The sequence below is a fragment of the Parus major genome, chromosome 1 (assembly GCF_001522545.3).
Source record: "Parus major isolate Abel chromosome 1, Parus_major1.1, whole genome shotgun sequence".
Lineage (NCBI taxonomy): Eukaryota > Metazoa > Chordata > Aves > Passeriformes > Paridae > Parus > Parus major.
In genome coordinates, this window is record NC_031768.1 from 15,905,540 (window position 1) to 15,924,734 (window position 19,195).

Below are 19,195 nucleotides of genomic sequence, written 5' to 3' on the forward strand. Positions count from 1 at the left end.
ACAGCACCTCTGGTCATGCAATGAAGGCTGTGGAGGTACTCAATACATCAAAAATTTCAGTCTGCTTACTCCTCAGATACCTAAGGATGACACCACGCTTGGTCCTCTGATCAAGTTTCCAGTCACCTGCTCTAAGCAGACTGTTTGCAGGTACCAGGATGCTTGAAATTCAACTTCCTCATGGAAGGTCCTAGAGGATCTCTGGGGACGGTCAGGACACAGGGAGACTAATGCTGCTGAGGTGAAAAGAGTTCAGAATATAAAAATCCTTGCAATATCCCACAGCCTGTTATTGTCAGTGCACAAAGAGATGAGGACAGGAGGGACCCCCTGCCCTGAGCTTCAGGCACAGCTACATGTACAAGCCACTCAGGGGCAAACCAGTCCAGGAGAGAAACAGCAGGACCTCAGCTTTGGTCTCAGAGACAGCAGTATGGGCTACAGTCAAGAAAAGCAATATGAGGTTACCCATCTGTCTGTCCTATCAGTGCAGCACCTACCCTACCTGACCCGTGTGCCACTCTGCCAGGTGCCTCTGAGAGAACACCTGTCTGCTTCCATGTACCTACAGACATCCTTTGATGTGCCAGAGGCTCAGGTCCCTGCTTAGGCATGGCAGGACAAACCTCCTAGGTAAGTTCCTATAATTAGAGATAGGACAAAAATGAAGGTGACCAGCAAAAGTTCAGTTTCTGCTGTCACAGTTGTGCTCCTGAGAAAGCTGGTGCTACCACTGCCTTGCCAAGGGGTCCTGAGGTCACTTAGTGCCTGTTTCCATGTGGTGCCTATTATTGGGGCAGCTGAGGCATGCTGGCACAGAGCAGCAGCCTCAGCATTTCAACACCTCCATGCTGGGGGAGGCAGTGAGCTGCTGCTTTTCAGAAGTTCTCATTCACTCAGAAAACCAGAATATCTCTAAATGTCCTGAGTAAACACATAATTAAGCAAGAAATTATTATTATAAACCCAAGGCTGTTCTGGTCTGATGGGCAAATCCGTAGTTAGGCAGTTTTAAAAGTGAATTTCTTTTGTGTGGGTGTGCTTTGCAAACAGAAACAGTGATAATCATTCTGTTAAATACAAAGCCAGAATACTTTAAAAGTGTGCATTTTTCTTTAATGGGCTAAGATTGCTTTGAAACTAAACTGGTGCATAATTGCTTGAATGGGGATTTGTCACTGACATATGTGAACATTTTTATTTCCTGAGCTATCCCATCAACCTCATTTGCAGAGATGCCATTGTGCTCCTGAAACTGCCTTGCAGTAAAAATCTTGTTGCATATGCACGTGACCTGATTTCTCAGTGCTCCATGTCACTTTAATGTGAAAGTCTTTGGTTTCTGTGTGCTACAACAAAATAGTCAGATGTCCAAGCCTGACTAGTCAACAGAGCTTCCCCTACAGAGAAAGAGATAGTGGCTCTGCTGAGGAGCAATTCAGCTCACCTTCTTTCAGCACTTGGGCTGAGATGAAGCACCCCTGAACACTCTCACCCTGATTTTAGGAGGAGCATTACTAGAACATATGATGAGTCAGGACTCATCATTAACCATTTTAATGAATTAAAACCTTAAAGTATCATCAGGACAATGACAAAGAAGCAAATCAGCAGTTGACAAACATGCCAGCCTAGTAATTTATGAGTCTGACCCATTTATTGTCCCAGAGCTGGGATCAGGAGAAGGAAATGAATGGGTCAGTAACAGGACAAAAATGCCACATCTACCCTGCCCCTCTTCTCTTTTCCATTACCCAAAGCTCTGAGACACGACTGGTGTTCAGCATCTTCAACATATAGGAAAGACTGATTCAAGAAGCAAATCAAGATTTGTGTTATATCATGTACCTAGCCTGCCTTACCTATAGTGATTACAGGAGATTCTGAGATTTCAAAGTTAGTGCACAAGGCCTATCGAACACAGTGCAACGGTGATAGGAAAAACATAAACCCAAGAATGAAGAAACAATTTTTCCTCAGTTAATTAAAGATTGAGAATGCTAAAGTCTCATCAAGAGCATTTATCTTCAACACGTCTGTTGAATTTAGACATGGCTGAGTTGATTCCTTCCCCCTCAGCTGTGTTTGATCAGGCAGGCAAGGTGTTATCTCACAAGAGATTTAGGTGGCAGAGTCACAGCCCCCAGCAGCACAGGGCTGGCACAGCCTTGCTGAGGGCAGGAGGTGGCTGGTACACGTTGCTGCACAGTGCGATTCTCCAGGGGATTATTTCTGACTCCTGCTGCCTAAAAGCTGCAGCTAACAAAAAGCATAAGGGTTCAATATTGTTTCTGACTTCAGGCTTCTATTGCAGTAGGTGGAGGAAGTTTCCCTCCCAGGATAACCTTATGAATATCATGGGTGATATTCACCCAAGCAGAGCTGTTGCTTCAGCATCTGCAAGCTTTATATATTCTGTTGTCTCCAGCAAACAGAACATACATACAGTTTGCTTTCACCCTATGGAAGCATAGAAATAAGATGAACAGTACATCCTGACATCTCATTTAGGAACAGTCATTCATGCACTAAAAAATCAACATGTAGAATAAATGTGAACTAGTGTTTACTCCCACATTCACATGAGTACAGTACTGACTCCTGGGGCTCTGAAACCTCTGTGTCTCCCTCCCTCTGCCTGTGAAATGCTTCCTTAACTCACAGCAGTTAAGGAAAATGGTATTTATTTACATGACAGAAAAACCTGAAGGTCTAGAGAAAGTAGAAGAAATACTAGTAAAAGGGTACCAGCTTTCCAGTATTTTCGGAGCACAGTTAATTAGAAATTCGTAACTATACTGCAGCTTTCTTACACAGTGAACTGATGCTGAAGAGAAAATAATGGGAATATTTCTGGCCCTGCTATTTTTGCTGCAAATCACAACCCTGCTCACCTGCCTGCTCCCAGTGTTTATATATCTGTATGTTTCATTCTCCTCAAGTTTTTATTTTATCTTCTTGTGGGTGTTTTCTTTTCTTTTGGAGCATCACAAATGCAATCAGCTAAAGTACTGACAGTCCTTTAAGGATTAATGTACGGCTCCAGTGTTTTGATAAGGTAAAGACAAAACTAAGACATGTTTTGTGACAGAAGTCATATCACATGTAGCATTTCAGCAGACAAAGGTACAAAATAAACATCCCACAATACAGGGTTGTAGGAATTAGGCTCATTGCACAAATGGTGTTATACAAGTTCATTCTGATGAATAAAGTCAGGTAGGTTTTATTTCTAACAGCTTCAGGCAGGATTTGCATGCAGAAAGTGCAGAGCCCAACTCATGCCTGTCCCAGTTGCTTCTTACTGAGGCTTCATCTGGCTTCAGCACAAAACTCTGTGAAAGTTAGTATATTCAGTCGTACTTCCTTCCCTTTGCTGTACAAAGCACCCTAAAGCAAACCACTGGAATAATTTTGAAATGGCAAGGAGATTGAATAAAATTACCCCATGCATTATTTTCCCTTCACATTTGCTCTGGCTGAGGCCTCAGGGACAGAAAAACCCTGTCTGGAGAAAAATCTGCTGCTTCTCGTCCTTTAGATTCCTGCTCAGATTATAATTATGAATAAACTGACACTGAAATTTGTGCAATTGTGAGCATAAATTTCCAGATACTGAATTCCTTGCTCCATCTCCTTGGTTTCATTATAACAGCTGAGCTGTTAACGTGGGAAATGAGAAAGTGTGGTCCCACAACGTTCTGAACTGGAATACAGAAATTTCAGAGCCTTGCTGGCTGGACTTGGGGAAACCAAGAAAGAAAAAATGCAGAAAAAATGAAAGAGAAGTCTGAAATGCAGTTGGAATGACACAGCATCTTCACACTCAGTGACTGGCCTCAGCACTACTACAGGCAGGGTTGTCATGGGAACATGTGTAAGAAATATTTTCCTCATTTTGGCAAATCCTTAACTTTTTCATACTCTTCTCAGATTATTTCTGGTGTGGGTTGGGCTTTTTCTTCTTCTTCTTCATTGGCAAAAATGCCTGAATGAATGATACTTTTAAATGTGTTTGGTTGTATACTTCTTTAGTGTAGAGAGTGACTAAGTATACCAGTTTTTCAGCTTTAAAAAAAATGGAATGGATAGGAAAGTTAAGTCATGTCTGCAAAACCATGGAGAAAGGGAATGAAAAAGCAATGCTTACTGTTTCTCATAGCCTGAGAACCAGAAGGGATATGATGAAATTATGAAAAATTGAGTTTGAAACAAACAAAATCTACATTTTCATACAGATTTTTCAAGTCATTGCCACAGGATGCTGTTGAGGCTCAAGGTGTAAATTTGCTAAAAAATTGTGTTAAACAAGTTTCAGAGTCAACACAGAGAGGTTCTTTGGTGGCTATTATTTTGTGTTTGATCTCTGGCCCAGGAACTCTGTAACTGATTTCTGTATGAAACTGGAAGGATAAATTATGGGACAATAAACAGCAAAAACTATGCCCTGTTCTTGTACTCCTTCCTGAGAGCCTTTGGGCTAAGTGGATATTTCAACAGCCAAATCAGGGAATTTCCTGTAGCAAGAGTAGACATGAAAAGGCCTATTCCATTTCTAGTTCTGTACTCTTTCTCCACAACAAAATGATCTTGTGATGGAACAGTCCAAAATGTCTTTCCAGACCCATTTACACTGGCATTACTTGCTTTGAACTTGAATTCATTTGTCCTTTCTTGGAATCTGTGGCACTTTGGCATCTTTCTCCCTGTAAATGGAGTTGTGATTAAGAGAGAATCTTCATCTGTTGTGATTGATTTTCTCTAGTTTTTCTATACAACAGGCAAGCTCATAGGAAGAACTCATAGCCACCTAATTGTTAGCAGTAGCCAAAAGCCATACACATAACCTTGCCTCAGATATAAGTGACCTGTTTTCTCAGTAACTTTCAGCAGTGGTAGTTCCCACAGGTCTCACAGTTGTAATTTGAACTTTCCTCAAAATCAAGTTTCTTATTTGAGTATCTTAATACATGGATTTAACTTAGATAGTCAGTTTGGAAAAGTCAGACCCTGTAACTTCCAAAAAATTCCCAGCCTCTTGTTGATCTCTTTCCTAATTTAAAAGAAACACAAAAGGGGGCTCTTTTGGTTATGTAGTATTGCTTATTCCACTCTTCGGCTATGCAGCAGAAGAGTGGAATACACAACATACTGCTATGCCAAGTATAAAAATTCATGTGGATTTAACATCTTTACTTCATTGACAACTAGATGATACCATCAACTGGAATCAGTTATCAGACATTAGTGGCAGTCCCTGAAGCAGATAAACTTTTGCAGATGTTGGTAAAAAAAAAAACCTTATGCCAGAAAGAGCAAGCTAGCCAATAACAGCATTCTCAACTTTCTCTTGTAATGGTATCATTATATCACGAAGGCTGGCACAATATCAATTAGCTATTCACTGTTGCAGTGTCTTGTAACAATCTCTGATTAACCTCTGCCAGACAGAACATTCACGTGCAGCTTCATCTGGCCTTATTCTCTTTCAATTTTTAAGTTGCCCCATTGACAAGGAGTTTTCTCAGAAACGGGTCAAGGCACTTTGAAGTACTCTGGGCATGGTGTATTTGCAATTTCCAAAGCAGAACATTGCCAGATGCCTTGAAATCAATAGAACAACAGCCCTCCAACAGCTCTTGTTTGCTTCTCCATAGGGGAACACTGAACCCAGTCAGCTTCCAAAATGAGGTCTGATATGGGTGGGCACAAAGCTTAATATTTTCCCTCTTGAAAAGAAAAAGGTGGACTCTCAGATATAGCCAAGACATCTGCATTCAGCATGGCTTAATTTTGTCAACTAATACAGGACTCAGTTGCTCACTATTTGTTACTATTTTGTGTTCCACAGATGGAAGTAATGTATAAAATGCACTGGTTGTTTTCCAAACACAGCAAAGATTCAGACCTTTAAGCACTGTGCATGCAATTTCAAAAGAGATGCCTTGTTCCCCATCTGATACTAAGACAGCTTTATGTTCAATAGCCTGTCCAAACCCATCTGTAACTAGTTCTGATGCTTAACATGGCATCATCTTCCCTTTACCTTTCAATGACCCTACAACAGCGCTAGCTTTGATGATGACTTATAAAGAAGGAACATATAATCCTGTTACTTCTTTCTATCTTCAAACTATTTTCTATGATATCCTTTAACATCAGGGTTTCTCCTTCAAGTTGAATCCTAAGGCCTGAAAATTTAACCTGTTCAAAGCCTGCAGTGATGGTGATGCTGTCCTCAAATTTAACCAGATAAGCAGCCAAAAAGCCAGAACAGTCAAACTAAAGCAAATCTTATTATGTATTTAATGTTTTTTAAATGAGAAACAAAACTTTTCCTGTGGACTGATTGACTGATGTTTTGGTCCCTGGGCAGGTGTGACTCATTTACATTGAGTCTTTTACACTGTGAGTGCTTTAGCGTTATAGTATTTAAATATGGTTAATATAATGGATTAGGATGAATGGAGTTGGATTTTTAAGCTAAGTAAGCGATGATTTATTGTGGTTACTGAATCATCACTGAGCTTATAAATGTACTCACAGGTGTAGCATCTCTTGAGATGCCAGTGTCCCTGAACTGGCAGGTGCAGAACACATCTCTTACCACCTGACTGAGGGCTGGCATTAGACAAATGCCTCACTTAAAAACCAAGTCCAGGTCTGACCTACACCTTTTAAATAATGCAATGGCTCTTAGTACAGGGCAAAACATAGCTACTGTGACACTTCCGTGAGTAAAACACCCAGAGCCACAGAAATACCAAAGTCCAGCTGGAGTCAGTGGGAATTACCGACCTAATCAAAGTTGTCAATCTAGCACGTTTCCTCTAACAATGACAAATACCATATTGCAAACACTAACTCAATTTCAAATCTATGCAGCAGTGGCAAGTCAGCACAGACATACAGGACCAGATCTTCAGCTGGAATTCCTGCTTGGCTGGTTGCAATGACATATGTGAGACGTGAAACATCTAAAAAACTGCATGGAGATGAACGCTGCAAAACAGGACAATGGAAAGTGCATATCCTTGTGGCTGGGGTCATGCTCCTGAACCTCCTGCACACACACAAGACTCAAGCTAGCACTCAAAGCCCTTGAGCTCTTGGCTCCTGGCAATGCTAATGCCAGGGTTGAAATTACAGCACTTTCTGAAATTATGGGAGGGTCCTCAAAGTGCTACCTGCACAGCCTGAGTGGTGAATGTGGAGGACTTGTGGAGGAGTGTGAATGTGCGCTGGCCGTGGGTGAAAAATTAGAGGTTTCTGATTGAAAACAGCCACCCTGGGGCTGTCTGCTAGAAGCTGTGACCTGTGGTACCCTGCTGACAGTCTTTAAAGCCAGCTCTGTTGTAGCTGCACCGGCTTGGGGAGGGGGCACTTGTGAAGCACTGTCACACTTAGGTCCCACCATGCTGAAAATGTATTTGTATGTGGTAGCTGTAGTGAAAGACTTACTGGTATCAAATGCCGGTCCTTTATCGCTTGCCTCTTTTGGCTGCAGATTGCAGGGAAGGGAGGAAAGGGGGGAGCCACCACAGCAATGGGGCCTTTTTGCTCTCTGTTATCACCTCGGCTTCGATGCTCTGTTTTGGATGAGAAAGAAAAAATAAGTCTTTCAAAATGTTAAAAAACATACAAATATTGACAGCACAATCAAGGCAGGTACAGAACAGTGGACTCCAAAGTCAAAGGTTCTTCTGTTCCCCAGGGACTGGCACAAATGATCCCTGTTACAGCTGAAGGGGAGAGGCACTTACTGGACATGGTATGCCCAGAAGAGCAATGCCCATACAATGCACCCCAGCATAGGTGCTGCAGCTGAATTGTCTCCAAATGAGATTTATACCATTGATCCCAAGAGACAATGGAGCTACCTTCTAGGCAATTGAGGCCCAAGGCCTGATTTCTAACAGGAACCTGCAGCTCCTATTGCCTTGAAATATTGAGATGCAATAACTATGCCTGCATTCTACCCACATAAAATATATTGCTCTGAGAAGAAAAAAACAAACATAGCTCCAGGTGGGATTTTGGCATGGCAGTGGTAGGTCCTGAGCATTAACTTGACATCATGAAGGTTGTTGCAATGGTAATGCTCAGGTTCCAGCATGAAGCAGATCATCCTGGGAAGGTCAAGATCTTTATCCACACTAGGCCCACAGGAGTCTTCCTTCAGCATGGGCTCACAATATTCAATCCTCTTCCAGCATCAGTCCCAAGTCTCTGGAACCTTCTAAATGAATGGAGAATGTTCATGGACTTCTTATCTCTAATTTTAGGTGACAGTTTGGTAACTGCTGTCTGCATGGAGCGCTGGTGACAGGAGATCATATATTCACCCGTTCCACTAGCTGTGGTCCAGACAATAATATTTGCTGCTAGGATAGCTGTTTGTGATCTAAAATTTAGTTTTAATTACTCCTGGTTGAACAGATAAAGAGATAATGAAATTCTGATAGATGACAGAGTTGAGACACAGTAAATATGTTTAGAGTAAATTTCAGACTAAAATTTCATCCCCATATATGCAGTTATTTGGAAAATAAGATAAAGCAGCACTTGAAAAGCTGCCTGCTGAACCTGAACAGCTGCCATTAATTTTGGAGGATGGGAAATTGCCAAAACTGAGATTTGTAACTTAAAAATGATGAGACATTTTCTGGAGCTGCCTTCCCATGCTGCTGTCAGGATTTCTCCTGCCCACAAGATGGCAGGCAAAGATCAGCTGGTTCTGGGACAACTGCAAAGCAGAGCTGCTGAGAACAGAAAACTTCTGCTCCACTCCAGCACTACTGTGGATGCAATTTGGCTGTATCACCCTCTGCCATGCTATGAAGACATACTGCATCCACAGTGTGATCCTGACCTAAAACCTGTAGAGACAGTCAAATGTGGTAATTAATTGCAACATCTTATCCAGCTAACAGATGCTCTGCAGTTCTAAGTAATCGATTATTATTATAAGCTAATAACAGTAATAAATAAACACGGCAATTAGAGCTGTTGGTGCAAAATACTTCAAGGCAGGAGGCTGCTGAACATTTTAAGCAAGATCTGCATGGATTTTCCCTCTCCTTATGGCACAGAAGAAATTCAGGCTTGTTTGCCTGCTTTGTCTTAAGTCCTGGTAATAATTTTCCCTTGGTTAGGTTCCCAGTGAAAACTGACCTTTCCCCATCTTTTGTCTTCCCTTCAATGTGCAACAGCATCAGTAGGACCATCCAGATGTTTGCATCTAGTAAATTCTCTTTATGGCAAGGATCCAGGTTGTGACCTGGTAGTTATGACCCTGTTGCTCTTGCTTCCTCTCTGTGTTGTTTTGAGACCACAGGTCTGCACTTTGTTAGGCAATGTCAGAAAATGTTCCCTAGCCTGGGAAGGGGAGACCTGCCCAACCTTCCAAGCTGTCCAGGACATCTATCACCTGACTTCCAGCTGCCACTCTTGAAGAACACAAGCATCCTCCAGTATCATGCTTGGAAACCCTGAGCAGACAGCTCTGTTTTTGTGGTGACCAATACCACTGGGCTCTAGTTTCAGCCCTTGTGAAGAAGGCTGGGACTAGATAGTCTGTAAGGTACTTTCAAACCCAAACCATTCAGTGATTCTACAGTTCTGTGATTCTTAGCATGAGCACCTAAGTCCCAGTGCAGATCAGTGCCCACAGTTGTGTGTGCTTGTGCCTGAGCATCCTTCTGCTGCCTGCAGTGGACCATGGAGAGGTGTTATGTGTGTGGGGCTGGAGCGTGGGTGGCACCTACCTCTGCGCAAGGCTCGCAGGTGCTGCTTGGCGTGGTGGTGCAGCTCCTCCACGCAGGGCGGTCTGGTGGAGGGGAGAAAGATGTTCCTTTGCTGATGCCAAGGTGCTCGGTAATAGACACTCAGTTTGCTCTCTGCATCAAGGTTGGAGACAGCTGTAGGATGAAAAATAGAGTGCAACATAAGACTTCTAGTCTCTCTTCCATCAACCTGGCTGAAAAGGAAAGGCTCTTGTGTGGAACAGCATTGTCAAGAACTGGCACTGGGTTTGTTAGAGTACCTTTACTCCCATAGAATAGCAGCAAACATTATCTTCTCTGTGTTTCCACATCATGTTATACCAGTTAGCCTTTAGGCAATGCCCTTTTACCAGATTGCAAATGGTTCTATAGAGGCAAGCAGGTGAAATGATACTACATCAGTTTTTTCTATAAATGGACCAAAGGGATAATCTTTTTATAGACAGCAAAACAAAAATGCAAAGAAGCTACACAATCTTTCCATTTCAGTGACATTTTGAGCAAAGGCTGTGGGAGGAATAGGTCTTCCATTTACTCATTCTCCTGCCAATGTGTTCTTTCACTACATCACGTTACACACAACTAGTTTCTGACACAGGTTGCAAGTTCACTGCCTTCTAGGGCATAATGACTGAGATTAACTGCTTGCCCTGCTGAGATACTTTGACTGTCACCTATCAAAAGAGGTTCCTTTAATAGACAGCAATTTATGAGGGACAGGAACACTTCAGTTCCTCTTAAAGGGAAATCCCAGAAGTCTGGCCCTGAAAATCATATGAATCAAGTCCACTAAAGGGTTGAGAGAATTTCTTAGGAGAGCTGGGACTGATGGTAGTCCCATGGACTATTCCCAGCCTCAGGGTACACAGCTTTCCAAGGGCCAAGGCAGGAGTGGAGGGCCATGGGAGCTGCCAGCACTCTGTCCTGGCCAAAAGCAGGGAGCAGGCTCATCCTGAGCCCACACAATGCAGCAGAGCAGGTGGCACATCCTCAGCCATAGCACTGGGCTTGATCCTTCCACCACAGGCACCGACACAGACAGACTCATCTAATGCCAAGGAGCTGCTTTGCTCACAGGACAGCAGACTGACACAGGCAGGCACCCTCATGCACAGGAGATAGCTCCTGGGCTTGCCTTCCCAGTCAGCAGCCAAAGGACCAGTGTACCTCACACTGATCCCCCCACTGGCCATGCACTCCTCTGCTTTGCCTATTTCAGGGCTCTCATCTACTTTCCTGCTTTTGCACTCTCTTATATTTTTTGAGGGGTAGCCAGTGCATCATGGCAGAGAATGTGGTGGAGATACTTTTGTCTTTCTTGTTTTGTTGTTTTCTTTAATGCAAAACAATATTCACTCAGCCTGAGGGCATACCAGTGCTTTGTATAGAGAGAGAACTGGGAAAGTACAGTTGGAGAAGAATGAGGGAACAGACAGAAGAGAAACCTAGGAACCACACTGCCATGTGTGGGATGATGAGAGACTATCAGTTTCTTTGATTAGAAAAAAACCCCAACAGTTCACCGAAATTTGTAGGCATTATGATGGAAGTGGTAGTATGATATGCTGAACAAACCTGCTGATGTTCAGGTTCTTAGAGCTTCAGCAAAAATGAAGGGACCCCCAACTCTCTGTCTGGTGGGGAGCCTTGCTTTGCTTCTCAGTGGATTTTTGCAGGTGGGGTTTCAGTCATTTTTCAGCACATTTGTAGTACTGCTCCATGCAACTGGCATGGTGTCAGTGCAAGGAATGGCACCGGGGGGAAAAGAATTATAGTGGAGGAAGGTACTAGGATGAATGATGGCAACCTGTCAGTGCTTGTTCATCATGAGGATTTACTAATTAAATTTTTGACATTGCAAAAACATAATGTTGCCAAATTGCGGGCAGAGCTTTTGATGGCTTGTCTGTCTGTTACCACTGCAGTAGGGAAATACCTCACTCACACAAGTTGATTTTATATATCCTTTACCCCTTGAAGGTAATGAGGCACTATGTCTGTTTTACATACAACGTACTGAGACACAAAGCAACTTGCCCTGATCCTGTTTTGAGCCACACTTCCTTCTTGGGAATCTCAGCTCAGGATGAAAATTTGTACACAAACCCCACCCATTCTTTGTATTGCCTAGGGCATGTGATATTCATGATCACAAATGGTACCCTGGAGGCTAATGAAAAGGCAGGCACAAGCAGTTCCTTCCTACTCCCAGAAAAATCTGTCTAGACTGAAGCGCTAGTAGTTGTCTGTGATGAGTATCAGTGAGTGAGTGGAAAGTTTTACCTACTTATGAAATTTTCAGACATTTCATCAGACAAGAATAGATTTTGCTGCAAAATTTAGCCTGTAGAAAGCTCTTCTGGCCTTGGCAAGTGTTTTACAAACAAGAGTAGGAGTTGGGTTAATATACTTCATGTGAGACTTAAAGATGAAACCAAGTTCATGCAAGCCCTGCTACACACCTACTGTTGTAGACACACATTGCTGCTGACAGATAAAACAGCATGACCTCTTAGCCACCCAACAAGTCTCCCTTAGCCAGCAGACCTGGCAGAGCTGTGCACAGTGCTGTCCTAGAAGAAAAATCACAAATACATTGCTTATCTTCAAATGATAGGGCATTAAGAAGCTTACAGTACCCTGGGCTATGGCCCCAGCCAGCACCCATCCATGCCTTCTCACCTTTCCCTGCAGGATTTCTGATTCATGGTAACAGGAAATATACCCCCTGATACCAAGAAATCAGAAATATTGCACAATACTCACTGAACTGACCAATCCTTTAAAATACTCCAAAGCTGGAGTGGATTTTCTAGGAGGTTCAGAATAGAAACTAAAAGTACTGGTAAAAAAAGCTGCAAGGGGATGAATGTTCTCAGCCTGCAGTGAGGAAGAAGCTCAGAGGGAGGGAGCAGCACTAGGTAGGGTGGAGGACAATGCTGGCCCAAGGATAAGTAGGTATAAACCCACAATAAATGCAATTAATCTGGATGTTTGAGGAACAGCATCCCAACCTCAGTGCAGCAAAGCTCTGGGAAAAAAACTCCTGGAAAGAGGAAAGAGGGAAAAAGCTACCCAGCAAGTAAAAGCCTGCCAAAAGAAGGACCTACTTCCATTTCATTCCTTGCACATTGTTCTTTGCATGTCCTTTCCTGTCTTTTGCACATTGCCTGTTCTGCAATGACATTTTGCCTGGCCTTCACTGATTGCCCCTGGGAACTAGGCACCATGGCTGGGAGCTGAAGCCAGAGGATGCAACCACAGGAGTGCACTGTGAGCTTTAAGGACTACTGAACATCTAATTTTCTTCACAGGACTGAATCTCTTCCTTCCACTAAAAGAAAAAAGCCAACCCTGTGGCAGGGTAATTCAGCAGACAAAAGACCACTGGGCTGAGATCTAGAAGAAATGTGCAGTCAAAGCTTCACCATATGCTTCTGCTAAGAGCTAGCGTTAAATATTAAGACTCCCTATATCTCTGTTCTGTGAAATGAGGATAAGGTATCTCTTTCAGCCAGCACTTCCTTTACTCAGTGTTTTACACTGCAGGCTGTTTTTACAATGCTGAGCCTGCGTGTGGCTGTAGCCCCTCAGCATTATCGTAACATGCATAATAAATAAAGCAATATAGAAACTGTAAAGCCACAGTCTTTAAACGATTAACAGCTGGACATCACACTGAATGAGAAAAAAAGCCAATACAGAGATAGGAAATGCTTCATTTCAGGCATCAGATATAGACTGTTAACATATTTTTGTGTGTGCTTCGATCAATTTAAACTATACAAGTGAATCATATAAACAATCACTTCATTTCATTTTATTCCTGAGTTAAAGTAATTGGGGTCTTTTGTCTTGTAGGATGACAAAATGACAAGAGACCATTTAAATGGATTCTCCATTCCATTCTGTGGATCCATTAACATTGGCTAGTTTCCTAACAACCAATGTCAAACAGACATACACTAATGGCTCTTATGAGAAGATTTTTGAAGATTTCCAAATAGCTGTTTTATTGAAGTTGATTATATTTATCATTTACAGAGCCTTCTCATCTTCACATCCTCTCATTCTCTCCCTCTTTTAGCCAAGCAGAAAAAGGATCCTGCCATAGCAGAGCTGGATGTGGATGCTTGAAGGTTGTGCGGCTTTAGTGCACTCAGGCGTGGTTGTTCTAATAATAACACCACAAAGGCCAAGCAAGAAAGATTTCTGCTCTATTTATTTGATAGATCCAGGGGTTTCCCCCCACAACTCCGTCTGCTTCTACAGACACTTCCCTCCCCCTTTCCCAGATCCTTCTGTTTCTCAACTTTCTATTATTTCTATCTATATTATAGTTGCTATTACCTGTCAGGTGAAGAAAGAAAGAAAGATAATTTCCTATATTTCCTGGTTCAGAGAGAAAACACGATTTGTTGTAAGGTGTGAAAAAGTGTGCAGCCTGGAGGGAATTGGAGCAGCAAGCAAGGAAGTTGCCTACATGTTAAGGGCCAGTGCCTAGAGCTGTCAGCCCTGAATTCTGCACAGGCAAAGCTGAAAACTGGCAGCTGCTGAATCCTTATTAAAGTACCCAGATTCCAAAAGACAGAACCCAAAATTAAAAAGGATCAGACTAGGAATAAGGCTATTCCAGAGCCCAGTTATGCTAAAGAGATGCTGTAATGAGCCAAGCCCTTTGCAGGAGGCAGAGATGCTGGGGGCTGTGTACTTAGTGAAACTCCACCTCTTTGCACACCCTGCTGCAGGGGTACAGGATGCACCCAAAGGTTGCTGTGGTCAGCAGCCCCATCTCAGGCTCTGCCTAGGAAAGCCCTTTTTCTCCAGCTTTAAGGTGGCTGACCTGTCATTTTAGCATATGCCATTTTTTCTAGGTTTTTCATGTAAAAATGGTGATTTTTTCTTGTGTGATTCAATGTCATAAGAAAGCTGGATGTTCATCCAACTTTGCATAAATAGCTCTATGCCAGCAGCAGCAGAACTCAATGTGATCAGCCTCTTCCTCAGCTACTGCCCAGGTCAGCAGTGAGTTACTCCCTGCTGTGTTTGTGTGCAAAACATTGCAAGAAAATTAATTCTGAGGAAGACCAGATTATCTCAAAGACTAGGCAGCCTGGCAGCACATCCAACTTCATCATGCAATTTAGTGCATAAATGTTTCATTGAGGCAAGTGCTGAGTCTGATGTGAATTTTATTTATAGCCCTCCATGTCTCGAATGTACACTTCCCCCAATGTACTCGTGTAACCACTGGAGCACCCAGGGGGTTTAAGCCTACAACACTGGTAAAAATCTAGTTGCTTCTTTGCTGTTCATGTCCCACATCTATCAGCAAGCTCAGTACTTTCAAAGCAGCTCCCTCTGCAGCTGCTGCTTCCCAGTGATGGCAGAGAGTGCCAGGCTTACCCAGCAGAGACACCAGAGTCTGGAGCTCCTCAAAGGTGGGACAATCACTCTACTTTCAATAATTGTGTTCCCTCCCAGCCATGCATACACCCAGACATTTCCCCATTTGCCAATGGCAAACCCCACCAACAGGAACTGTGAGTAGCTATTTGGATGAACTACTTTGCTGTCCTGTCCTTATTAACAATTGGAAAATGCCCATGCAAAGGGAGTGTGTTGGCGGGGCTGCTGTTCATTGTAAATAAGGCTTGTCAGCTTTTCCAGCACCCAGCTGAATAATGGCAACCTCACTGTAACTTCAGTGACTGCACCTCCAAGCATGGGTATGCACATAACTTCCCCCATACCTCTAGAAAAAAGTGACTGCAGCTAGAATCTGGGACATACCCCAGTGTCCTTGGAAATCTGTGTCACCCTGGCAGGGGCAGGATGCCACACTTTTTTCCCACCAAGTCAGTGCCAGAGCAACACTTGACAGTGATGGGTTTATTTTCTAAAGCTCTTTTGCTGGGGCAAGGAGAGATGTTGCAAATGTGACCAGCACTCTGGTTCCTTGGCACTGCAGAGGCTGCTGAGGACCCTTCCTGTGCTCCCCTTCTCTTCCATGGGAAGCTGTAACAAGTCTTCCCTGGGACGAGTGAGAAATGAGGCAGGTCTTCACAGAGCTTTCTCAGCACATCTCTTGTGTAAGACAAGAGATGCCCAACTCAATGAAAGAGAAAACTGCACGCCAAACCACATCTCCTCACCAACCAAGTACATCTTTGGGATTTGTTCAAAGTTTAGACAGGATGCCCCAATCCTCGGGCACACCTTTTGTTCCTGTTTTCCTTGTGCATTCTGTGTAGTTGTGAGGGTGCTGTTCAGGGCAGACATTTCCCTTTCAGTCTTCACAGTGCCCACTGTCACGGGGCCGTGGGTGACTGATGATCCACTTTAGGTGGTTTGCTCCTTGGCTCCTTCTCTCTGGACGCCTGTGCTGGAAAACACGTTTTTTAATGGCCTTGTGCATCATTATTTCTTACTGCTTTTATCAGAACAGAAATGCAGAGTATTTCTGAGGAGTTTTCGTGTTGTGCAACCTGAGTTCAGGATGGATGAGAGTGGAAAGCTCCAGTGACACAGACCCCAAGAGATGGTTTGGGCAGCCGATCTGGACTGGAAGCCTGGATCACCACATCTGCCCTGCCACTGGCACTTGCACATGCAAATCAAAGCCAGCACAACTGTGTCTGTGCAGGCTGCAGCTGCCCTCCAGAAAAACAGGAGGAGAGACATGACAAAACAAGTTAAGTCTTTAGCTACATGTGGGCAACATCATGAGTACAATTATTCTTCTGTTCTGCACTCATGGATAGACAATTTAGCAAATTTTTCAAACTCAAGCAAAAAGGCAGAAATCTCACTGACAGCAGAATCTGTTGAAAAAGACCACAATCTTTTATGCTCTTTGTATTGTTTCATTTCCTGCCAATACAGTGGAATCTCTCATGTCTCAATCACAGTTTCTGTGCCACATCCCTGTGGCATTTTTCTCCCTTGCATCATGCTACCCATGGAAATAACAGCTATTCAGGAGGAAAAAGGACAAGTGGGCAAAACCCCATCCATATTTGGCATTCAGGTAGCAGGAGAGATTAAAATACTGGAAAGCATATGATTTGGGTGTCATTTCCATGAGCAGATCCCTGAATTTTGCATTTACCTGATGTTTGGTTGACTGGCACAACAGACATAATTCAAGAGGGCTGTGGTTCTTACACACGTAAGAAGATTAGGCTGTTAAGCAATATGCACTTATGTGAAGAGTACCACATGCTAATCCCAGTCTTTGCTTTGCTGCTTTCAACCACTGCTGGTGGTGTTTGAACATATTTTAAACTGCTTTTCCTAACTCTGTCAAATATGTTACAGTGGCCAGAATGCAACTTTGTATTTCAAAGTATTTCAAAGCTGTCACTGCAGGATAGACAATAACTTCATAGAAATACAGAGTACTTTATATGTTCAAGCCTCCATTCCTGTGAAGTTTTCTAGCAGGAAATTTCTTCCTTTCCTTTTATTCCTGTTCTCAGGTCTATGCTTTACACAGCCTCCAAGAGTGCCCTGCAGGCTAATGGTAAAAAAAAAAGGCAGACAATGTGGCAGTCCTGCCTGGCAAGCTTAAGGCTGCTGTTAGGTCAACTGTTCTGCAGTAATATTAATTTCATATTCAATTCAGATTGCTGTCATGCTCCATGAGAAAACAAAGAGCTAACTAACCAGTAAAATAGTGAAGGCATAAACAGTCTTAGAGAAAAACCCAAACCAGAACTATTTTAAGGTTACTGGACCTAATGGTAAGGATGGATTGTTTCAGCAGGGATGATATGGCATCTCACATACACACACGTCTATGTATTTGTGTACACACACTCCAGAGCATGTAGCTGAAGTCAGTGTCCCAAGAGAGCCCTTTCAGCCCTACATGCTTAATTAGTTGAAAGCACTTCTTTCAATTTGACACACTTTCAGTGCTTGTCAACACAGATTTCTTCCCGTGTTGACCCTTCAACATTACTCTCACTCTGGATATGCAGCAAGATAAAGTCTCTTATCTCCAGAAGTGTAGTGTGTGTGGTCTCGATAACAGTTTTTAAGTATGCTTTTAGACATCCTTTGCAATTCTCTCCCACTGCTTTGCTATTTTTCTCCTATACTGACTCAGCCCAAATCACTACTAAGCTTGCCTGAGTTGCTCCAGCAGGTCACCATAATGCTCTCCTTTTTATCACAGAGAAGTGTGCTATTCACTGTGATGTTGCTCTCAGATCAGTCACCTTGATTTCACATGCCAGCACTCAAGAACAAAGCTCTACAAAATTCATTTACTATTCTACCTATCATAGTTAATGCTTGCCTTGTGAAAAAAAACATCCTATAGACAACTTTATGGTAGGCCAAATTGGTTTTTGGTAGCAGTTTTAGGGTATCCTGCCTATTTTTCTACTCAAAACATTCAATTCCCCTGCATATTTCTTTCTGAATATTTGTACCTGAATTGGTCATTTTCAAGTAATAGCCCTGTGAGTCTATGCTGCACATCCCCTTTTCAAGAAGAGCAGAGACTTGGTCATTTCCACATCAGCCATGTTTCCAGATCAGCATCCACAGCATGAACAACCTCTCCACATTTGTGAACCTAGAGACCACACGTAAAACATCATGAATCTTGAAAAAGCACACTGGTAGATGACACTCAACAAAGAATATGCTGTGCTTGCCATACTGGAAGATAAGATTCAGATGACTTATTCTAAGAACAACAAATGTATTTCTGTTTTTCTTGAAATTTTCAAAAACTACGACCTTTCATCTAAGCTCTAAGACCTAGTCTCCATACCTTCTCTTGATTCTCAGAAGCAACATTTAGAATCAAAGACACCATTCTGCACAGAAAATGAATGAGCCAGGCCCCTCTTCCCTTCCACTGGCACTTCCTGTAGGCTGAGGAATCAAACCCCCAAGAGTCAGGAACAACAAGCCATGTGTTAGGAGTAGACACAGTGGCTTGTATTTCACACTTCTTCCTTCCCATCAGTCCTTTTCAGTGTGCTTGGCTTCATGCCTTGGATGACACTTAACTGCAAGTCGAGGTAAGTAGCAACATTTTCTTTCCATTCTATTTAGTAAATACTATGCAATACTATGTAAATACTATTACAACATGTCCCTTCCAATTACTCACAGCCCTTCAGTGGAAGACCAAGTCAAGCATCTCAGGGGGACTGATACTTTTTTTCTTCCTCTGGAGAATATTCTTGCTGCTCCTGCAGCTCCATAAGTCTGTTCTGCAGAGGGATTGAGAGACCTGGCTCTGTCTCTCTATTCCTATCTCTGAATAGCTTCCTCCCCAGAATAGTAAGGCAGTGTGTTTCTTGGGACAAGCAACAAAAATCCCACACTCTCCTCCACAAGGTGTCTCTGGAGCCACCCTGATGGTGGCCCAGAGCTGGCTGGCACAG

At 43.0% G+C, this 19,195-nt stretch overlaps 1 protein-coding gene across 2 annotated transcripts in view; it reads right to left on the bottom strand.

The window, feature by feature from the left end:
* Window positions 1-19,195, bottom strand: part of NHS (NHS actin remodeling regulator) — a 244,029-nt gene that overhangs the window by 16,653 nt on the left and 208,181 nt on the right. For both annotated transcript variants that reach the window (XM_015643993.3, XM_015644003.3), the window contains exons 2-3: window positions 9,768-9,920; window positions 7,462-7,589 (exon numbers count right to left, since the gene is read on the bottom strand). In XM_015643993.3, the coding sequence (XP_015499479.1) occupies window positions 7,462-7,589; window positions 9,768-9,920 (281 nt within the window). The remainder of the gene's footprint in view (window positions 1-7,461; window positions 7,590-9,767; window positions 9,921-19,195) is intronic.